We start from the raw sequence: 18,987 nt of genomic DNA, 5'->3' as shown, positions 1-18,987 counted from the left end.
AACTGGACTGCTGTCTGTCACCATGTACCAAAATTAATTCAAAATGGATCAAAGACTTAAGCATAAGACCTGAAACAATAAACTGCATAGAAGAAAACACAGGTACTAAACTTATGGACCTTGGGTTCAAAGAGCGTTTTATGAATTTGCCTCCAAAGGCAAGGGAAGTAAAAGCTAAAATAAATGAATGGGACTATATCAAACTTAAAAGCTTCTGCACGGCAAAAGAAACGATCGCAAAATAAAGAGGCAACCAACTGAATGGCAGAAGATTTTTGCAAACAGTGCCTCCGATAAGGGGCTAATATCCAAAATAATACAAGGAATTCATGCAACTCAACAAGAAAAAACAAACAACCCAATTGAAAACTGGGCAGAGGAACTGAAGAGACATTTCTCCAAAGAGGACATACAGATGGCAAATAGACTTATGAAAAAATGCTCAACATCACTAGTCATCAGAGAAATGCAAATAAAAACCACAATGAGATAATCACCTCACCCCAGTTAGAATGGCTATCATCAACAAGACAAATAGTAACAAGTGTTGGAGAGGCTGTGGAGAAAAAGGAACTCTTGTACACTGTTGGTGGGAATGCAGACTGGTGCAGCCGCTATGGAAGGCAGCGTGAAATTCCTCAAAAAATTATGAATAGAATTACCATATGACCCAGCAATCCCTCTCCTGGGTATCTACCCAAAAAATCTGAAAACATTTATCCATAAAGACATGTGTGCGCCAATGTTCATTGCAGCTTTATTTACGGTGGCCAAGACATGCAAACAACCAAAATGTCCTTTGGTAGATGAATGGATAAAGAAGAGGTGGTATAGATACACAGTGGCATACTATTCGGCGATAAGAAAATATGAAATAGGACCATTTATGACAACATGGATGGATCTTGAGATTATAATGCTAAGCGAAATAAGTCAGACAGAAAAAGCAGAGAACCATATGATTTCACTGATATGTGGTATATAAACCAAAAACAACAAAAGAACAAGACAAACAAATGAGAAACAAAAACTCATAGACACAGACAATAGTTTAGTGGTTACCAGAGGGTAAGGGGAGAGGAGGATGGAGGGTAAAAGGCAGATGGAGGGTAAAAGGGATCAAATATATGGTGATGGAAGGAGCACTGACTCTGAGTGGTGAACACACAATGGGATTTATAGATGATGTAATACAGAATTGTACACCTGAAAAGTATGTAACTTTACTAACAATTGTCACCCCAATAAACTTGAATTTAAAAAAAAAAAAATAAGAAAGAATAAGTCTCTTCCAGACTGAAATCTGGGGGAGTATATATCAACTTTCAATTTATTTTTCTCATCTAAGTTTTACAGTATTTGACAAAGATTCTTCGTATTTTAATGCAAGATTATGAATATGTTTTTGTTTCATTGATAATAAAATGTTCTTCTTTTTCTCCCTTCCTTTTTTCCTCCCCCATCTTCCTTTTCTTCCTTCCTTCCCATTGTAAAAAAAAAAAAAATAGTATAATTTCCTTCTTAAATGTTTGGTAGAACTCACCATCTAGACCTGGTGCTGTGTTGGAAGGTTATCTATTTCAGATTGTCTATTTTCTTTTGTGTGACTTTTGGCAGACTGTGTCTTTTGACCCATTTTATCTAGGTGATAAAATTTGTGGGCATAGAATTGTTCATAGTATTTCTTTATCATTTTAATGTCCGTAGGATCTGTAGTGATGTCCCCTTTTTCATTTTTGATATTAATAATTTCTGCTTTTGCCCTTTTAGGCCTGGGTAGAGGGTTGTTGATTTTATTAACCTTTTCAAAGAACCAGTTTTTGGTTTTGTTTCTCTTTCTATATTGGTTTCTTGTTTTCAGTTTCATTGATTTCTGCCCTAATTTTTAATGATTTCTTTTCTCCTGCTTACCCTCAATTTAATTCGCTGTTCTTTTCTAGTTTCGTAAGGTGGAAGCTAAAATGATTCATTTTCGATCTTTCTTCTTTTCTGATATATTCATTCAGTACTATAAATTTCCCTCTGAGCACTGCTTTTGCTGCTTCCCACAAATTTTGATATGGTGTACTTGCATTTTCATTTAGTTTAAGACACTTTTAAATTTTTCCAGAGATTTTTTTCTTTGACCCATTTTCTATTTCAAAGTGTTTGATTTAGTCTCCACATATTTTTAACTAGGGTTTTGTTATTGATTTCTAGTTTAATTCCATTGTGGTCTGAGAGCAGACATTGTATGATTTATATTGTTTTAGATTTGTTAAGATTTGTTTTATGGCTCAGGATGTGGTCTGTCTTGGTAAATGTTCCATGTGAGCTTAAGAATGTGTGTTCTGCTTTTGTTGGGTGAAGTAGTCTATACATGCCCATTATAACAACTTGATTAATGATGTTGTTGAGATTAACTGTGTCTTTACTGATTTTTCTGCCTGCTATATGTCTCTATTTGTGATAAAAGGGTGTGGATTCATTTATTTCTCCTTACAGTTCTGTCTATTTGGGCCTCATGTAGTTTGACACTGTTGTTAGTTGCATATATGTTAAGAATTACTATGTCTTCTTGGCAAATTGTCCTCTTTATTTTTATATAATGCACTTCATTATCCCTGATAACTTTTCTTACTTTGAAATATTCTCTATCTGAAATTAATATAGCTACTCCTGCTTTCTTTTGATTAGTGTTAGCATTGTATGCCTTTCTCCATTCCTTCACTTTTAATCTATATGTACCTTCATATACCTCAAGAAACCCCCATAAAGTGGGTTTCTTGTAGACAATATATAGTTGGATACTATTGTTTTATCTACTCTGACAATCTGTCTTCTAATTTGTGCATTTAGACCATTGATGTGTAAAGTGATTATTGATATAGTTGGATTAATATCTATTATGTTTTTCAGTTTTCTATCTGTTGTGCTTGTTCTTTGTTCCTGTATTTGTCGCCCACTGTTTTTCTGCCTTTTAGGGTTTTAATTAAGCATTTTATATGATTTCATTTTTCTCTCCTATTTTAGCACATCATATTCTTTTTACTCCTTTTTAATGGTTGCCCTAGAGTTTGCAATATGCATGTACAAATAATCCTAGTCCACTTTCAAATATCACTATATACAGCTTCACAGGTAATGTGAGTACAAATAGTCTGAAGACCTTCCTCCTATCACTTGTATCATTGCTGACATTCATTTGACTTGTATATAACCATACACACACACACACACACACACACACACAGTCGAATACAGTGTTACTAATACTATTTTAACAAAGTGTTATCTGTCAGATCAAGAATAAGAAAAATAAGTTGTGGGTTTTTTTTTGTTTTACTTCACCTATTCCTTCTTCAGTGCTCTTCTTTTTCTATGTATAACTGAGTTTCTGACCTATTAACTTTTCTTCTCTCTAAAGAACATCTTTAAACAGTTCAAAAGGCACGTGTACTGGCAACGAATTCCCCCAGTATTTGTTTGTTTGGGGAAATATTTCTTCTTTGCTTTTGAAGGATAATTTCACAGGGTACGGGGCAGATTTTTTTTCTCTTAACTAAATATTTCACTGCACACTATTTCTGAGGAGAATTCAGATGTAATTCTTATCTTTGCCCCTCTATCAATAAGGAGGGAGTTTTTTCTGTGCCTTCTTTCAGGACTTTTTCCTTTTTTTGGCTAGTTTTAAAAACATATGCCTAGGTATAATTTCCTTGGCATTGTCAAGCTTAGTATTCACTGAGGTTCCTAGACCTATGGTTTAGTGTCTGTCATTATTTGGGGAAAATTCTCAATCATTATTATTTCAAATATTCATTTATTCCTTTCTCTTATTCTCCTCCTTTTTTTATTCCCATTTTGCCTATGTTATACCTTCCATAGTTGTCACACAATTCTTGGATATTCTGTTTTGCCTTTGTTGGATTTTATTTTTTGGTGTTTTTTTTTTTCTCTCTCTCTCTTTAATTTTCAGTCTTAGAGGTTGCTATTGAGATATCATCAAGCTCAGAGATACTTTACTTAGCTATGTGCAGACTACTAATAAACCCATCAAAAGCATTCTTCATTTCGGTTACAGTGTTTTTGATCTTTGATATTTTTTTTTGTTTCTTTCTTAAAATTTCTATTTCTCTGCTTACATTACTCATCTGTTCTTGTATACTGTCTGCTTTTTCATTACAACCACTAGCATATTAATCATTGTTTTAAATTCCTGGTTTGATAATTCCAGCATTGCTGCAATATCTGAGTCTGGTTTTGGTGCTTACTCATTCTCTTCAAACTGTGTTTTTGCCTTTTAGTATGTCTTGTAATTTTTTTCTTGATAGCTAGACATGATGGTACATGGTAAAAGGAACTGCTGTAGATAGACCTTTAGTGATATGCCAATGAGTTGTTGGGAGAGGGAACGTGTTCGGTAGTCCTATGATTAGGTCTCAGTCTTTTAGTGAGTTTGTTGTGTTCCTGGAATGTGAACTTCACAGTGTTTCTCAGTATTCCTCTCCCTCCCTTTGGTAGGACTGGATGGCTAGAGTGAGCTGGAGTTAGTTATTTAACTTCCCCCAGGTCAATTGTACTCCAGAAAACCCCAGCAGGTTAGGCTCTGGTTAATAGTTTCTCCTGAGGGTAGACTCTCTTGAGAAGAACAGAATACTCCTGTGTATTCCTTTTCCCTTCCTCCCGCCAGAAGCACTAGGGGATTTTTCCCCCTAATATTCTCTGTAAGACCCAATAGAAATCCAGGAGGTAAAATTCAGAAAACTATGGAGTCCCTGGATGACAGGGTTCCCCAGGAGTTTTTGACCCAGAGTTGTCTACACTGAGCCTCCAGAAATTTGTCAATTACGATTCAGGCTTCTCTGCCCCAGCAGTAGTTCCCACAGAGGTTTCTGCTGTGGATAAGTTGTGATTCTCTGTATTCGCTTGCCAGTCTCTCCAATTTGTGGGACCACAGTTTGCCCTGTGACCTCCCTTATCTTAATGATCACAGAAGAGTTGATTTTTTTTTCAGTTTGTTCAGCTTTTTAGGTGTTGTTAGGACAGAGTCATGACGTCCAAGCTGCTTACATGCTAACTAGAAACCTACTATTAAGTACTTGGTTTTTATATGTTTGCTTTACTGATCTGAATATCTGAACTGGTTTTTACCTGGAAACTTAAACTTGTCTAATTTTTTTTAGCTGATAAATAAATCTTCTACCAAATTCTATTATATAAATAAGTGGACATGAATTATATGTTAACCTTTAAATTAATAATTGAAAAATGTGGTACTGAATGGCTTGTTTCATTTTTCAAGTATTTTTCACTTTCTTTATTTTGAAGCTGCGTCTCAGCCTGTAGATAACCATGTTAGCCCATCTTCCTACTTGGGCCAGACACCAGCATCACCATCCAGATACTCACCTGTTTCAAAAGCAATGCTTGGAGATGATGAAATTACACGGTAAGGAAGTGAACATTCATCCTTCTTACATAAAGCCAACTGTTAGATGGAGTTATAATCAGCCAAGTAAGATAGCCATAATTTTCAGGACTGAAAAATTTTATTGACAGATGATGAACGTACACCTTAATTTTTTTCGTTGGAGCACTCATTGAAGAGCCTGAAATGTAGAGAGATTTTATATTCCACGTAAATCACTATTCTTTATTTAATAATTGCTTTTTTAAAATGATAGATAAATTATACTTAGAAATTAGTTTAGGTAAAAGTTCAGAATATATTTATGCATACTTAAAACTAATTTTTCGTTTATTTTTATTTAATATATACCATATATTATGGCATTTATTTTCAGAATTATATTTATGTTCAGAATTCAACAAGTGGTATTTTCTTTGCTGTATATCTGATATCCTAACACCTAAAATTTACTTTCATCTAACATTACTAACCACACTAAAGTTTGTAGATTAACTTTCTTTTTAATCCTAAAGAACTCTTAAACTGAATGGGAAAAAAATAAGTAAAAAATTATTTTAGATCTTTTTCACATTATTCAATATAGTATTAAGACACTATGCATAGTTTGCTTTATAATACAAACCTGTATGATTTGTACAAGTATTTCATATTAATTACAGCATTTAACATTAAACATATGCTAATTAATGTCTGTTTTACTCGTATATTTTTTATTAATTGCATTATTATTAGAATTATTATTTTTGAAACTTCGTAATTGTAATTGTTATTTACTTGTCAGACTCCTTACTTTAGGCAGTAATCTCTTTAAGGTCATATAAGAATATTTGTCTTTGTCCTCTTCTTCAAGAGTTAGCCATATTGAGAACTTAATTTAATAGGTGCTCAGTAATTATGTTTGGAAGAAATTTAGCAGAAAGAATAGTGTTTGTGATTGTGATACAAATTTTCAAAGCTGTTAGTCTTTAGGCTGTGTTTCTCTACTGATCTGTCATGGTCTTTTTGTTGTTGTTTTCTAATAGTGCCTATTTATAGAAGTAAAGAGGAAAAATAGTTAATGGCTTATCTAATCTTTAATCTCTGCGTATTTTTTTAACTAAAAAATGTGTTACGTTAGTATCCTGATTGTTGTTTCCCATCTTTTTACTATACATCATCTCTTGTTTAGAATGTTGTATTGGACTTTGTAGTATTACACAACAGGTCTACCTGTTTTCTATAGTTTTCTGTGAAAATCAGGTGGTTGGTTACTAGATATGGCTTGCTAAAATGGTGTGTGTTTTATCACTCTCTTTTGGTAATTATGGTACTTTGCCCAGATAATGAAGTACAAAAAACTTTACCTTCCCATTAGAACTTCTCCACAATTTGACCCTAAGCAATCTTTCAGAGGTTATCTCACATTACCAATTTTACGATAAAGAAAAGAAATCCCAACAAACAGTTAGTGATTCTAAGGTTCATTTTTTTTAACAGTTTTATTGAGATACGTATGATACATATACCATACAGTTCACTCATTGAAAGTATACAACTCAGTGTTTTTTTTATATATTACATTAATGTTTTTAATTACGATAAAATATATATAACATCAAATTTGCTATTTTAACCATTTTCAAATGGTTCCAATTTTTCCACATCCTCACCAACGCTTGTTTTTTCTGTTTTGTTTTATTTTATAGTCAGTGTAGTAGGTGGGACCTTATCTCATTGTGATTTTGATGCATTTCCCTAATGACTAATGAATGATGTTGAACATCTTTTCATGGGCTTATGTTATATGAAAAATGAATTTATTTTCCTTTGGAAATGCTGTTGGATTTCAGCAGGTTATTTTTTAATTATTATTTACTAATGTAAAATTATAATTCATACATATGTTTAAAGCATAATAAGAACCCTAAACCATGAGTCCACCATCTAACAAGGAAATAAAACATCATCAACATAGTGAAACCTATCCTGTGCCCTGATCCTATGCTGTTTCTCCTATACTGCCCCACCAAGATAACTGCTTTCCTGAATTTTGGATTTATTATTCCTTTTCTTCCGTATATATTTGTGTGTGTAATTTTTCCTAAACAATGCATGATTTAGTTTTGCTGATTTTGACAAGAAAATATAATTTTATTAACCCTATAATTGAACTGGCAAAATTGATACCTATGTATGACTAGAAAACATTTTAAGTTTTTTTTTGTTTTTTTTTTAAGATTTTATTGGAGAAGTGGAACAGGACTTTATTGGGGAACAGTGTGTACTTCCAGGCCTTTTTTCCAAGTCAAGTTGTCCTTTCAATCTTAGTTGTGGAGGGTGCCGTTCAGCTTCAAGTTGTTCTTTCAGTCTTAGTTGTGGAGGGCGCAGCTCAGCTCCAGGTTCAGTTGCCGTTGCTAGTTGCAGGGGGCGCAGCCCACCATCCCTTTTGGGACTCAGGAATCGAACTGGCAACCTTGTGGTTGAGAGCCCGCGCTCCAACCAACTGAGCCATCCGGGAGGCAGCTCAGCTCAAGGTGCCCTGTTCAGTCTTTGTTGCAGGGGGCGAAGCCCACCATCCCTTGCGGGACTTGAGGAATTGAACCAGCAGCCTTGTGGTTGAGAGCCCACTGGCCCATGTGGGAATCGAACCAACAGCCTTCGAAGTTAGGAGCACGGAGCTCCAACCGCCTGAGCCACGGGGCCGGCCCCAACATTTTAAGTTTTGAGTAGACAAATATTTAAGACGATTAATTACACATTATATGGAAGGATCCCTAAAATTCATTTGTAAAAGTTATTTACTTCTGTTAAGCCTTTTGTTACCAATAGCTTTCTGTGATGTTTTAGAAAATTCAGATTAAATTTTAAAAATATTTAACAAATATGATACATTCTAATCTGAAGTGATATTCTGTATTTAATTACCTAAAATAATATGCCGCTGGAATTTTCATGGTCTTACCAGAGTATTTGAATGGTTTTCACACAACTATGTATAACTGGTAGCAAATGTGAAACATTAGTGGTAACATGTATTCTGATTTCAGAGATTTTAAATGGCAGGGGGTGGGGAGGATTGCAGAAAGATGAATCTTAGCATGGATGAAAAGCAGAGGTAGGTTGGTAGGTAGGTAGGTAGATGGATGTGACTTCCATCTTTCTGCAATAAAGATATTAAAGATATTATTATCTTTATTAAAGATAAAGATAATAAAGAAATAAAGATATTATTTCATATAAAACATCTGGAGATGAGTAATTCCAATGTTTGTGTAGCAACCATAGGTCCATGTGTATGCTTGGTGTGTATGCTTGGTCTTACGTTCATGATTGTAATATATTCAAACGAATAATGGGATTTTATTGTTCATTCTTTTGTGTGGGCGTTATTTTGGGTGATGAGAGGAACAAATGTGCTTTGTCCTTGTTAGGGTCTGTTTTTCTTTGGGAAGTGACAGTAACATTTTCCCTCATATTTTAGCGGCTAGAACAGTGTCTGTCATAGCCTCACCTTATTAGCAAAGGGGAAAGGGATTTCAATGGCCAGCTTAGGTTAGTCATGATTCATCCCTTTGGGACTGGAAAAAGGACCTATCTTCACTAATGCAAAGGGATGTCTACCTTTTACACCACCTAAGAAGTAGGGGCAGTGACTGCTTCATAGGTAATAAAATGTGTGCAACATCAGCTTTTCATAGGTATATATATTTCCTGAATAGGCTCTTTATATTATTATTTTTTTAATTTCTATATTTTCTTCCTTTTGTTTTAGTTTCATGTCTGTTTTTTAACATGGGTTCTTGCATTTTATATAAAAATAGGATTTTTTTCCTTTTAATTTCTTAGTCTAATTTCTAGGCTTAGAAAGTATTTCTTTGCTCCACAGTTTGAAAACCTTTTATATTTCATTAAGCTTTCTTTATAGTTTGATAACATAAGAGTTATTAATAGGGAATTTTCATTGATAGAATGTCAAGTTCTATATAAAATTTCTAAGATGTTCAATATTTTTTTTATTTTTAGGGAACCTAGAAAAGTTGTTCTTCATCGTGGCTCAACGGGCCTTGGCTTCAACATTGTCGGAGGTGAAGATGGCGAAGGAATATTTATTTCCTTTATCTTGGCTGGAGGACCTGCTGATCTTAGTGGAGAGCTCAGAAAAGGAGATCGTATTATATCGGTAGGATATGTTAATCAAAATAATGTTTTTATTATTTTAACTATGACCTATTAATTATTAAAACTTTTGGTTTTTACATCCTAAAGTTATGGCAGGTGTTTCAGTTATATTCTTACTATTTTACAGCTTAATTGTAGAATTACAGTGTTGTCAGAGAACGTATTCTGTATGATAGATTTTCTTTGGATATTTGACTTATAAAGGGGTCAATCTATAAATGTGCTTGAAGGAAGTATGTATTCTCTATTTGTTGACTGCAGAGTTCTGTATATGTTTAAGTCAACCTTGTTACTCATTTAGTTCAAATCTTCTTTATATTTTAATCTATTGTCTGCTTAATTTATTATTGAAAAAGATTTTTTAAGCTGTTTGAATATGATGATGGGGTTGGCAGTTTGTCCTTGTAGCAATTTTTTTTTCATTATATGTTTGAAACTGTTACTAAATGCATCTAAGTTTAGAATCAGCATTTCTTCCTGGTGAGTTGAACTTTTTGATCATTGTGTAATGAGCCTCTTTATAATAATGGTTTTTACCCTAGAAGCTATATTGCCTGATATTAATGGGATTATGCTAACTTTTTGCTTGATATTTGCCTTATCTTTTCGCCACTTTATTTTCAGTTTATGTGCTTTTGTGGTTATTACCCATAAAATTTTAGACTAAAAGTGATCAATAGTTCTACTGTACTACCTAGTGATACAGAGACTTTGGGAAACTTGAATTCTAATTGTGCCGTTTCTAGTATTTTCTGTTTCATTTTTATATCCCCCAAATTGAGTCATTTTTGTTTTTTTAATAGTTAATCCATATGTTCTGTAATTTTTTGTTCATCTTTTCTTGTATCTCATTTCTTTCTTCTGTTTCTCAGTGAGCCACTATGATTTGTTATATAGGACTCTCGTTCACTGTAGAAAATTTACCTTTTATAGCTCCCATCCTCCACTTGCTAGAAGAACTCCCTAGTCATTTTCACAAACAAAAATGTCCCTCAGATATTCAAATGCACCATAGTGGGAGCCCTTGAATTATTCTTTAGCAATGATTTCTTTATGATAAATACATTTGGAGTTTGTCTAAAAATGTATTTATTTTTCTCACTTGTAAATATAATTCAGTGTAGAATTCTAGGTTGATAGCTGTTGTCTCCAGTATTTTGAAGCTATTGCTTTATGCTGTCTGGTTTCTTTTGTTGCTATTTAACAAAATATCTGCATTGTCTTGTTTGTAGGTGATTTATTTTTCTCGCTGATTGCTGTTAAGACTTACTCTTTAGTGTACTACACTAAAATGTGTCTATGTCTAGCATTCTGTTTATTTTGTTTGGGATTTATTATGCTTCTTGAATCAGAGAAGTCTTGTCTTTCATCATTTCTGGAATCTTCTTAGCCATTCTCTTTCAGATTTTGCCTTTCCCACATTGTGTGTATTCTGTCCTCATGAACTACTATGAAAGGACATTATCATTTTGTTCTTCATATCTCTAAACCCCAGTTCATATTTGTGAACTATGTCCTTGAACTTCATTTCAATCAGATCTGTTTTCATGTTCATAAATTTTTTTCATCTTTGTCTAATCTGCTCTTTAAGCCAAAACTATTTTTTTAATTTCAAAGTACCATTTCATTGCTATAAGTTCTTTCAGGTTCTTTTTCTAATCTGCCTTGGGAGTTTTTGTGGGTCTTGATTACATATAGTTTCTTATATTCTTTTAGGTTTTTTTTAAACCTATTTATTTTATAGTCTAGAAATAATAGTTCTATTTTCTGAAGTTTGTAGGTATCTAATACATGCTATTTTATGGTGACTTGGGGTAAATCGTTTTCTGATGTTCTAAATTTTGCATTTTGAGTTTATTTTCAATACTACTTTATTTACTTTGTATGTGGAAATCTAGTGCTGCCTGAATTGGGGAGTGGTATTCTTCCAAAAGTAGTTTACATTGCTTGTTGTAGATGCAAGAGCATCATTCTCATCATAATTTTTCCAATGAGAAAATTGAAGTTTAGAGGTTAATTTGCCCATAATAGCTAATGATAGCTAATAAATGGTATACCCATGATTTACCTTAACCACTATATTATGCTATGCTGTTTTGTTTTTAATTTAAACGTTTAGGTAACACTTTGGAATTTTAAGATCTGAGATATAGAAACAAACCTATATCTTGGGTCAGCATTGCCATTCAATATTGATGACTATTTTAAATAATTTCTTATAAATTAAATGAGGCCTTTCCAACTATAAAATATAAAGAAAATATTTCTAAAGCTGAAGGTTTATGTTGCTGGAACATGATAGGAAAAGCATTCAAAAATGTACATTGCATCTTTTATGCAGTTTTCAAGTCAATCCTTCTTGCCACCTAACCCTTCCCTACATAGACTTAGATCAACATATTAATAACATTCCTGCAGTCTTTCCTTTTGGAGATCCTTTGTAATTCAAGATAGACTGAATCCAGGGCAGAAAGAGAGTGATTTATCATTTACAAAAAAAGGTAGAACTCTATTTTCGTTTTAGTTCTGAGATCATGGTATTACCAACTGCTATTTGAATGAAAATCTTGGGCATTTGAGTCTTCAGTTATGCAGTAGTACTTTATTAATGATTTTAGTACTGGAATCAGAAAACGAAGGAAATTATTAATATATGGTACAATTAAATGGAAACTGCACTTATATACTGAAGGCTACAGCAACTCAAACAGCATAGTACTACCCAAGAATAATGATTATTGAAGCAGACTTGTAAAACAAAATACACCTTAATTATAGTATTAAAATGTAGAAGGTCTCAAAAGACCATCATTCTTACTCTAAAAACCAAAACAATCTGAGTAAGTTTAGAAAAACTAAACCTGTGGCTGGTTAGCCCAGTTGGTTAGAGTGCAGTGCTAATAACACCAAGGTTGCTGGTTTGATCCCCACATGGACCACTATGAGCTGAGCCCTCCTTAAATAAAATAAGTAAATAAATAAAAAGTAAAAGAAAAACTAAACCCATCAGAGAACTGAGGATTCAAAGTGAACTAACTTTTTGGAAGTTAAGTAAACTAACTTTCAGATAGTAACTAGCCCTTCATAGAAGAGAAGATACCCATGGCAGCTATTCCTTGATAGATTGGGTAGGAGAAAGAAAAGGAACAGAAAAGGATAGAGAGAAACCAGCCAAAACTTTACCCAACAGGCAATGGTCTCAGTGGACTAGTGAAACTGATAAAAATTCTGGGAAGCTACAGAGTAAGTCTACAACTACCTGCCATCTCTTTCTCATAGGTCTTCACTGAGTGCTCAGAATCAATATACCAGATAAGAATTGAGGGAAAATCATTCATGAGTGATACAGGGCATTCCCAAATACAAGGCACCTGCCCTATAAATGTAGGAGACCTTGGGGAGAAGATCTGTGAAAACCAACCCCTGGAACTCTGTACTTTGAGCTGCTAAGGGATGAGAGTTGGGCAGGAGAACTGAGAAAAAGCCCTGAGGTGGTGTGAACAGAAATATCCCCAAAATACAGCAAGCCTTAGGCAGGTCTAGAGAACCAAGAGAAATTACCAACAATCCACAAATCTGGCAGCAGGGTTATGAAGCACAGAGTTTTTAAAGTCAGTGCTTCACCTATAAAACAAAGAAATCTTGGGAATCTCACCAGTGCTCACACTATAAGTCCCTCAGAAGGAAAAGTCTTAATTCTGCTCTCAAAACATTTGAAACTGAACTTAATTAAAGCTACAATAAAGGCCAGTTGCAGCTCAACTATAGATTATATCGATGTAGCTCCCCGACTCGTAGGCTGACACAAGGGTTGTTCCCTATTCTGGAGTTAAATATTGTTTCTTTCAGCCTCCACTGTTATTTTATCCAAAGTGTCTACTTTACCATTGAAAATTACAAAACATGCAAAAAAAGAAAAAGAAAGAAAATGAAATTAGTTGTCAAGACAGAAAGCAGTCAATAGAAGTAAAGTGAGAGAATGGCTCAGATGTTGGATTTATCAAACAGGGACTTTAAAATAATCATGATAAAATCATGATGATGATAAAAAATACTAAAGGGTATAAAGTAAAGGTAGACAGTATGGATGAAAAAGATTGGAGAAGTTTGGCAAAAAGAAACTACAAAAATAATCATATGGAATTGCTAGAAATAAAAGTATTATCACAAATGAAAATTTTATTTAAAAGGCTTACCATTCCTCTGGAATCAGCAGAGGAAAGAATCATTGAACTTTAACATAAGTCAAAAAAAGTTTCCAAACGGAAACATAAAACAAGAGGTGGGGGGAAGATTGGGATGAAAGAGCATACCAGATCATCCGAGGTCTATGGAACAATATCAGACAGTCTAGTAAAGAGTAGACAGAATCTTTGAAGACATAATGACAAAGATCTTTCTAAAACCGATGAAAGATACATAAAATAACAATACCGATTACAGCTGACTTCTCACTAGAAATATTAGAAGACATAAAGCAATTGAACAATATTTTTAAAGTGCTGAAAGAAAAAACTATCAACCTAGAATCCTATATTCAGTGAAATTGTTCATCAGAAATGAAGTTGAAATAATGACAGCAAATTAGAGAATTTGTCTCTGGCAGACCTACCACAAAAACTAGAAGAAATTGTTCTGATTAAAAAGAAATTATACTAGATGGAACCCCAGATCTGCAGAAAGAAATTAAGAACAACAGAAACAGTAAATATAAAAGGTACATTTTTAAATTTAAAAAAAATCATTATAAGACTGTTGGCTGTTTAAAACAAAAAGATAATTACAATGTATTGTGGGAGTATGACATACGTAGAGATAAAGGTCACTAGTAGAGCACAAATTGGAAGGGAAGATGGAATTATGGGTTCTTACACAGTTTATGAAGTGGTATAAAATTATTTGAAAGTAGACTGTGATAACTTATACTTACATGTTATAACCTCTAGAGGGAGCACTAAAAATATTATAAAGAGGTCTCATTTTAAAAAGTCAGTACAGCAGATAAAATGAAATATGGAAAAATACATGCTTCTTACAAAGTCATGAAAGAAGGAAGACCAAGTACATAAAAGCAATACTAAGGGGTTGAAATCCAACTATATTAATATCTATATTACAGTTAATATTACAATTAAGTGGCAGAAATTGTCAGCGTGGTTCAAAAAAACCAAGACCCAACTATATACTCTATCAGATAGATTCAGTTTAAATATGAAGACTCATATGTTGTAAGTAAAAGTGGAAGTACACCATGTAAACAACATGCAGAAGATGATGTAACATACTCCTATAAGACAAAATAGACTTTGAGGCAAAGCGTGTTGTTATTGATAGATTTTAAAATGGTAGAGCATAATTTTAGCAAGAAGACATTATAGTCCTTAATGTGCATGTATCTAATAATCTTTTCAAAATACATGAAGCAAAAATTGCCAGAACTAAGGAGAAAAATGGACAAATCTACAGTCAGAGTTGAGGATTTAAACACCCTTTTGTATAATTGGCAGACTAAGTAGATAAAAGAAGAGGAAAAGAACTTTGGTTCTTACCAATCATCATGTACAAAATTTAGCTTGAAATGGATCATAGAACTAAACTTCTAGAAGAAAACATAAGAAAATCTTAATGAACTAGGATTAGGCAAAGATTTCTTAAATAGGACCCAGGGGCCAAGTCAGTTCAATGGCGAAACAAACGTCTTAATAAATGATGTTGAAACAACTGGATATCTGTATGGAAAAACATGAACTTCAATCCAGTCTTACTGCAGACATAAAAATTAATTCTAGATGGACTATAAATCTAAATGTAATGCCCAAAACCATAATCCTCCTAGAAGAGAACATGGGAGGATATCTTTGCAACTCTGGGGTAGACAACAGTTTCTGGACAAGATACTTAAAATACTAACCATGAAAAAGGTGTCATTGGGCCAGCCCGGTAGCTCAGGCAGTTAGAGCTCCATGCTTCTAACTCCGAAGGCTGCCGGTTCGATTCCCACATGGGCCAGTGGGCTCTCAACCACAAGGTTGCCGGTTCAATTCCTGGAGTCTCGCAAGGGATGGTGGGCTCCGCCCCCTGCAACTAAGATTGAACATGGCACCTTCAGCTGAGCTGCCGCTGAGCTCCCAGATGGCTCAGTTGGTTGGAGCACGTCCTCTCAACCACAAGGTTGCCGGTTCGACTCCCACAAGGGATGGTGGGCTGCGCCTCCTGCAACTAGTAACGGCAACTGGACCTGGACCTGAGCTGCGCCCTCCACAACTAAGACTGAAAGGACAACAACTTGAAGACTGAACGGCACCCTCCACAGCTAAGATTGAAAGGACAACAACTTGACTTGGAAAAATGTCCTGGAAGTACACACTGTTCATTGTCCAAAATCAGCTCTAACACATGGTTCCTGGAAACAAAACATTTATTTTCATTATCATTGTGTAATTAGACTTAAAGGTTAATGATTTATTTTCTGACTAAATGTGCAATTTCTTATCACTAGATAAATTTCAGTGTCATTGGTGGTTGTTACTTATCTTTAAGCTAGAAGTAGAATCTTATAAAAATTAATAAGTATTCCTATAATTTAGGAAAGGATATCAACTTGCTAATTTCAGAATTAAGTATTCATTTTTAAAAGCCCCCCCCTTTTTAAAGTGTCTGCCAGAGAATTGGTGTAATTTAATAAAAACTTTTTTTTTTTTCAGTGTCCCAGAGAGAAAATGTTTTAGATAATCTACATTGAACTTCAAATGTCAGATGAGGCAGCATTTTCTTGAGATAATTATCTGTTTCTTCCTTGTTAAATGGTATAGAATATCTCTTTAACAGGAAGATATTTTTACAAAACGAGGATAACTTGTTGCTTTAATTAAATGTTACCTCGCCTCATTTTATTTTAATTAGGAGTTTAAAAGTTACTGTATGATTAGTCTTTGAAATGCTTATAACGAAGACGCAATAGAAAAAAACTAAATTTAGAATAAGAATGTTTTCCATAATGCTTCCTCTTGTTTTTTGTTTGGTCTAAAACATTATTTAACTTTTGTAAATAGTTTGATTTACTATATGTTGGATCTTGTTACTTTATCATCAAGGACTCATTTTAATACAGAAATAAAAAAGATTTAACAGTTTCTTTTTATCTTGCCAACATGTAAAGTTTGCCATCCAGTCATTTGAGAGCAATCTCCAGCTCCTTGGCAATATGTATTTGAATTTCACATTATTTCTGTTTTTCAGAAGTTTTGAAAACATGTAATATGCCACCAATTATCACATTATCACATTATAACAACCATCAGAATGGATATTAAGTAATGCCTAATATTGTGCTATGTAAACTTCATGAGATCATTGTTTTCACATTAAACATGAAAAAAAAATTTTTTAAAGAAATTCTGGAGCTTAAAAGTACAATAACTGAAATGAAAATATCTAGACAAGCTCAACAGCAGATTTGAACAGAAGAAAGAATCGCCTAGGCTGAAGAAAAGAAAAATTAACAGAGCCTCTAAGATCTATGGGATACCATCAGGGGTACCAACATACACATAATGAAATCTCAGAATGATAGGAGAAAGAAAAAGGTTCAGAAAGAATATTTGAATAAACAATGGTGAAAAGCTTTGCAAATTTGATTTTTTTTTAAATGTACACATCTGAGAAGCTCAGTGAATTCCAAGTAGATAAACATGAAGAGATCCACACCATAGATACATCATAATCAAAGTGTTGAAAGACAAAAGAGAGAATTATGAAAGCAGAAAGAGAGAAATGACTCATGTATAGGGGAGTCATTAAGTCCTAAATAAGATTAGGACTTAATCTTATCGGAATCTGTGGAGACCGGAAGCAGTGAGATGACATACTCAAAAGGTAAAGGCTATTTACCATGAATTCTGTCTGTACCCAGCCAATCTGGTCTTCAGAAACAAAGAACAATAGACATTCCAAGGTAAACAAAAACTGAGGAAGTTTATCTCTACTTTCCTTACAAGAAATACTAAAGGGAATCTTCAGACTAAAATAAACAGACACTAGAGAGTAACCCAAATCCATATGAAAAAATAAATAGCATCTTTAAAGGTAACTACATAGGTAAATATAAAACAGCATAAGTGTATTTTTTGTTTGTAACTCAACCGAATAAAACAATTTTAAATCTGTGTTGATGGGCACACATTGTTTAAAGATGTAATTAATATGACAGTAGTATCACAAGAGGGATAGAGGACACAGTTACATAGGAGCAGAGTTTTTATATACTGTTGAAACTAAGTTGAAAGTAGATTGTTAAAAGATGTTAATTGTAACCCAGAGTACTCACTAATAACTGAAAATGTGTATAATAAAAAATTGTAAGAGAATTAAAATGGTATACTAGAAAATAACTATGAACAAAAGTAGGTAGTAATGGAGGAATGGAGGAACAAAAAAGACAAGACTTAAATAGCAAAATGGATGACGTAAATTTTACTTTTTTAGTAATTACATTAAATGCAAATGGATTAAGCACTCAAAAGATATTGACAGGGTAGATTAAAAAACAAGATCTAACTATTTTATGAAAGACATAAAATACGGAAACAGACTCAAGAAATATAAAATCTGGATAGACTGACAACAATTAAGGAGATTGATTTGATAATCAAAACTTCCCACAAAGGAAAAAGCGCAGGATCAAATGGCCTCACTGGTATAGTCTACGAAACATTTAAAGAAGAATTAATACCAGTCATTCACAGACTCTTTCCAAAAAAGGAATAGGCATGAAGAACACTTCCCAACTCATCTTATTCTTATATCAAACCAGACTAGGGCATCACAAGAAGAGAAAACTACAAACCAATATCCCTTGTGAATATAGATCTATAAGAATCCTCAACAAAATAGCAAACTGGATCCAGCAGCACAGAAGAGGATTAAATACCATCATTAAAAAAGGAATACACACCATAACTAGGTGGACTTTGTCTAAAGAATGTATGGTTGGTTCAATGTAGGAAAACTAATCAAGATACCATTTTGATAAAGGACATAAACCATATTATCATTTCTGTAGACACAGAAAAAGCACTTGAAAACCAGCAGTTTTACATCATAGCACTGAACAAATTAGGAACAGAAGAGAACTTCCTTAACCTGAGAAAGAGTATAAAAAACTGATAGCTTACATCATACTAAATGCTAAATAAAACACTGAAGGCTTTCCCTCAAAGATCAGGAACAAGAAGACAAGGGTGTCCACTCTTGCCACTTCTGTTAAACATTGTATTGCAGTTTCTTAGAACTAATAAACAGCCTCAGCAAGTTTGCAGGTCAGAGAATCACTACAAGAAGCAGTTATATTTCTAGATACCGGCATTAAACAAGCTGAAAGTGAATTAGGAAAACAATTCTATTTACAGTAGTATCAA

At 33.6% G+C, this 18,987-nt stretch overlaps 1 protein-coding gene across 19 annotated transcripts in view; it reads left to right on the top strand.

The window, feature by feature from the left end:
- The window catches only part of DLG1 (discs large MAGUK scaffold protein 1), a 238,327-nt gene that overhangs the window by 160,939 nt on the left and 58,401 nt on the right, over positions 1-18,987 (top strand). For all 19 annotated transcript variants that reach the window (XM_033128021.1, XM_033128025.1, XM_033128009.1 and 16 more), the window contains 2 exons: positions 5,311-5,431; positions 9,416-9,572. In XM_033128021.1, the coding sequence (XP_032983912.1) occupies positions 5,311-5,431; positions 9,416-9,572 (278 nt within the window). The remainder of the gene's footprint in view (positions 1-5,310; positions 5,432-9,415; positions 9,573-18,987) is intronic.

This window comes from Rhinolophus ferrumequinum, chromosome 2, assembly GCF_004115265.2.
Source record: "Rhinolophus ferrumequinum isolate MPI-CBG mRhiFer1 chromosome 2, mRhiFer1_v1.p, whole genome shotgun sequence".
Taxonomy (NCBI): domain Eukaryota; kingdom Metazoa; phylum Chordata; class Mammalia; order Chiroptera; family Rhinolophidae; genus Rhinolophus; species Rhinolophus ferrumequinum.
The sequence above is the reverse complement of the archived record's forward strand: the minus strand, read 5'-3'. Positions and strand labels throughout refer to the sequence as shown.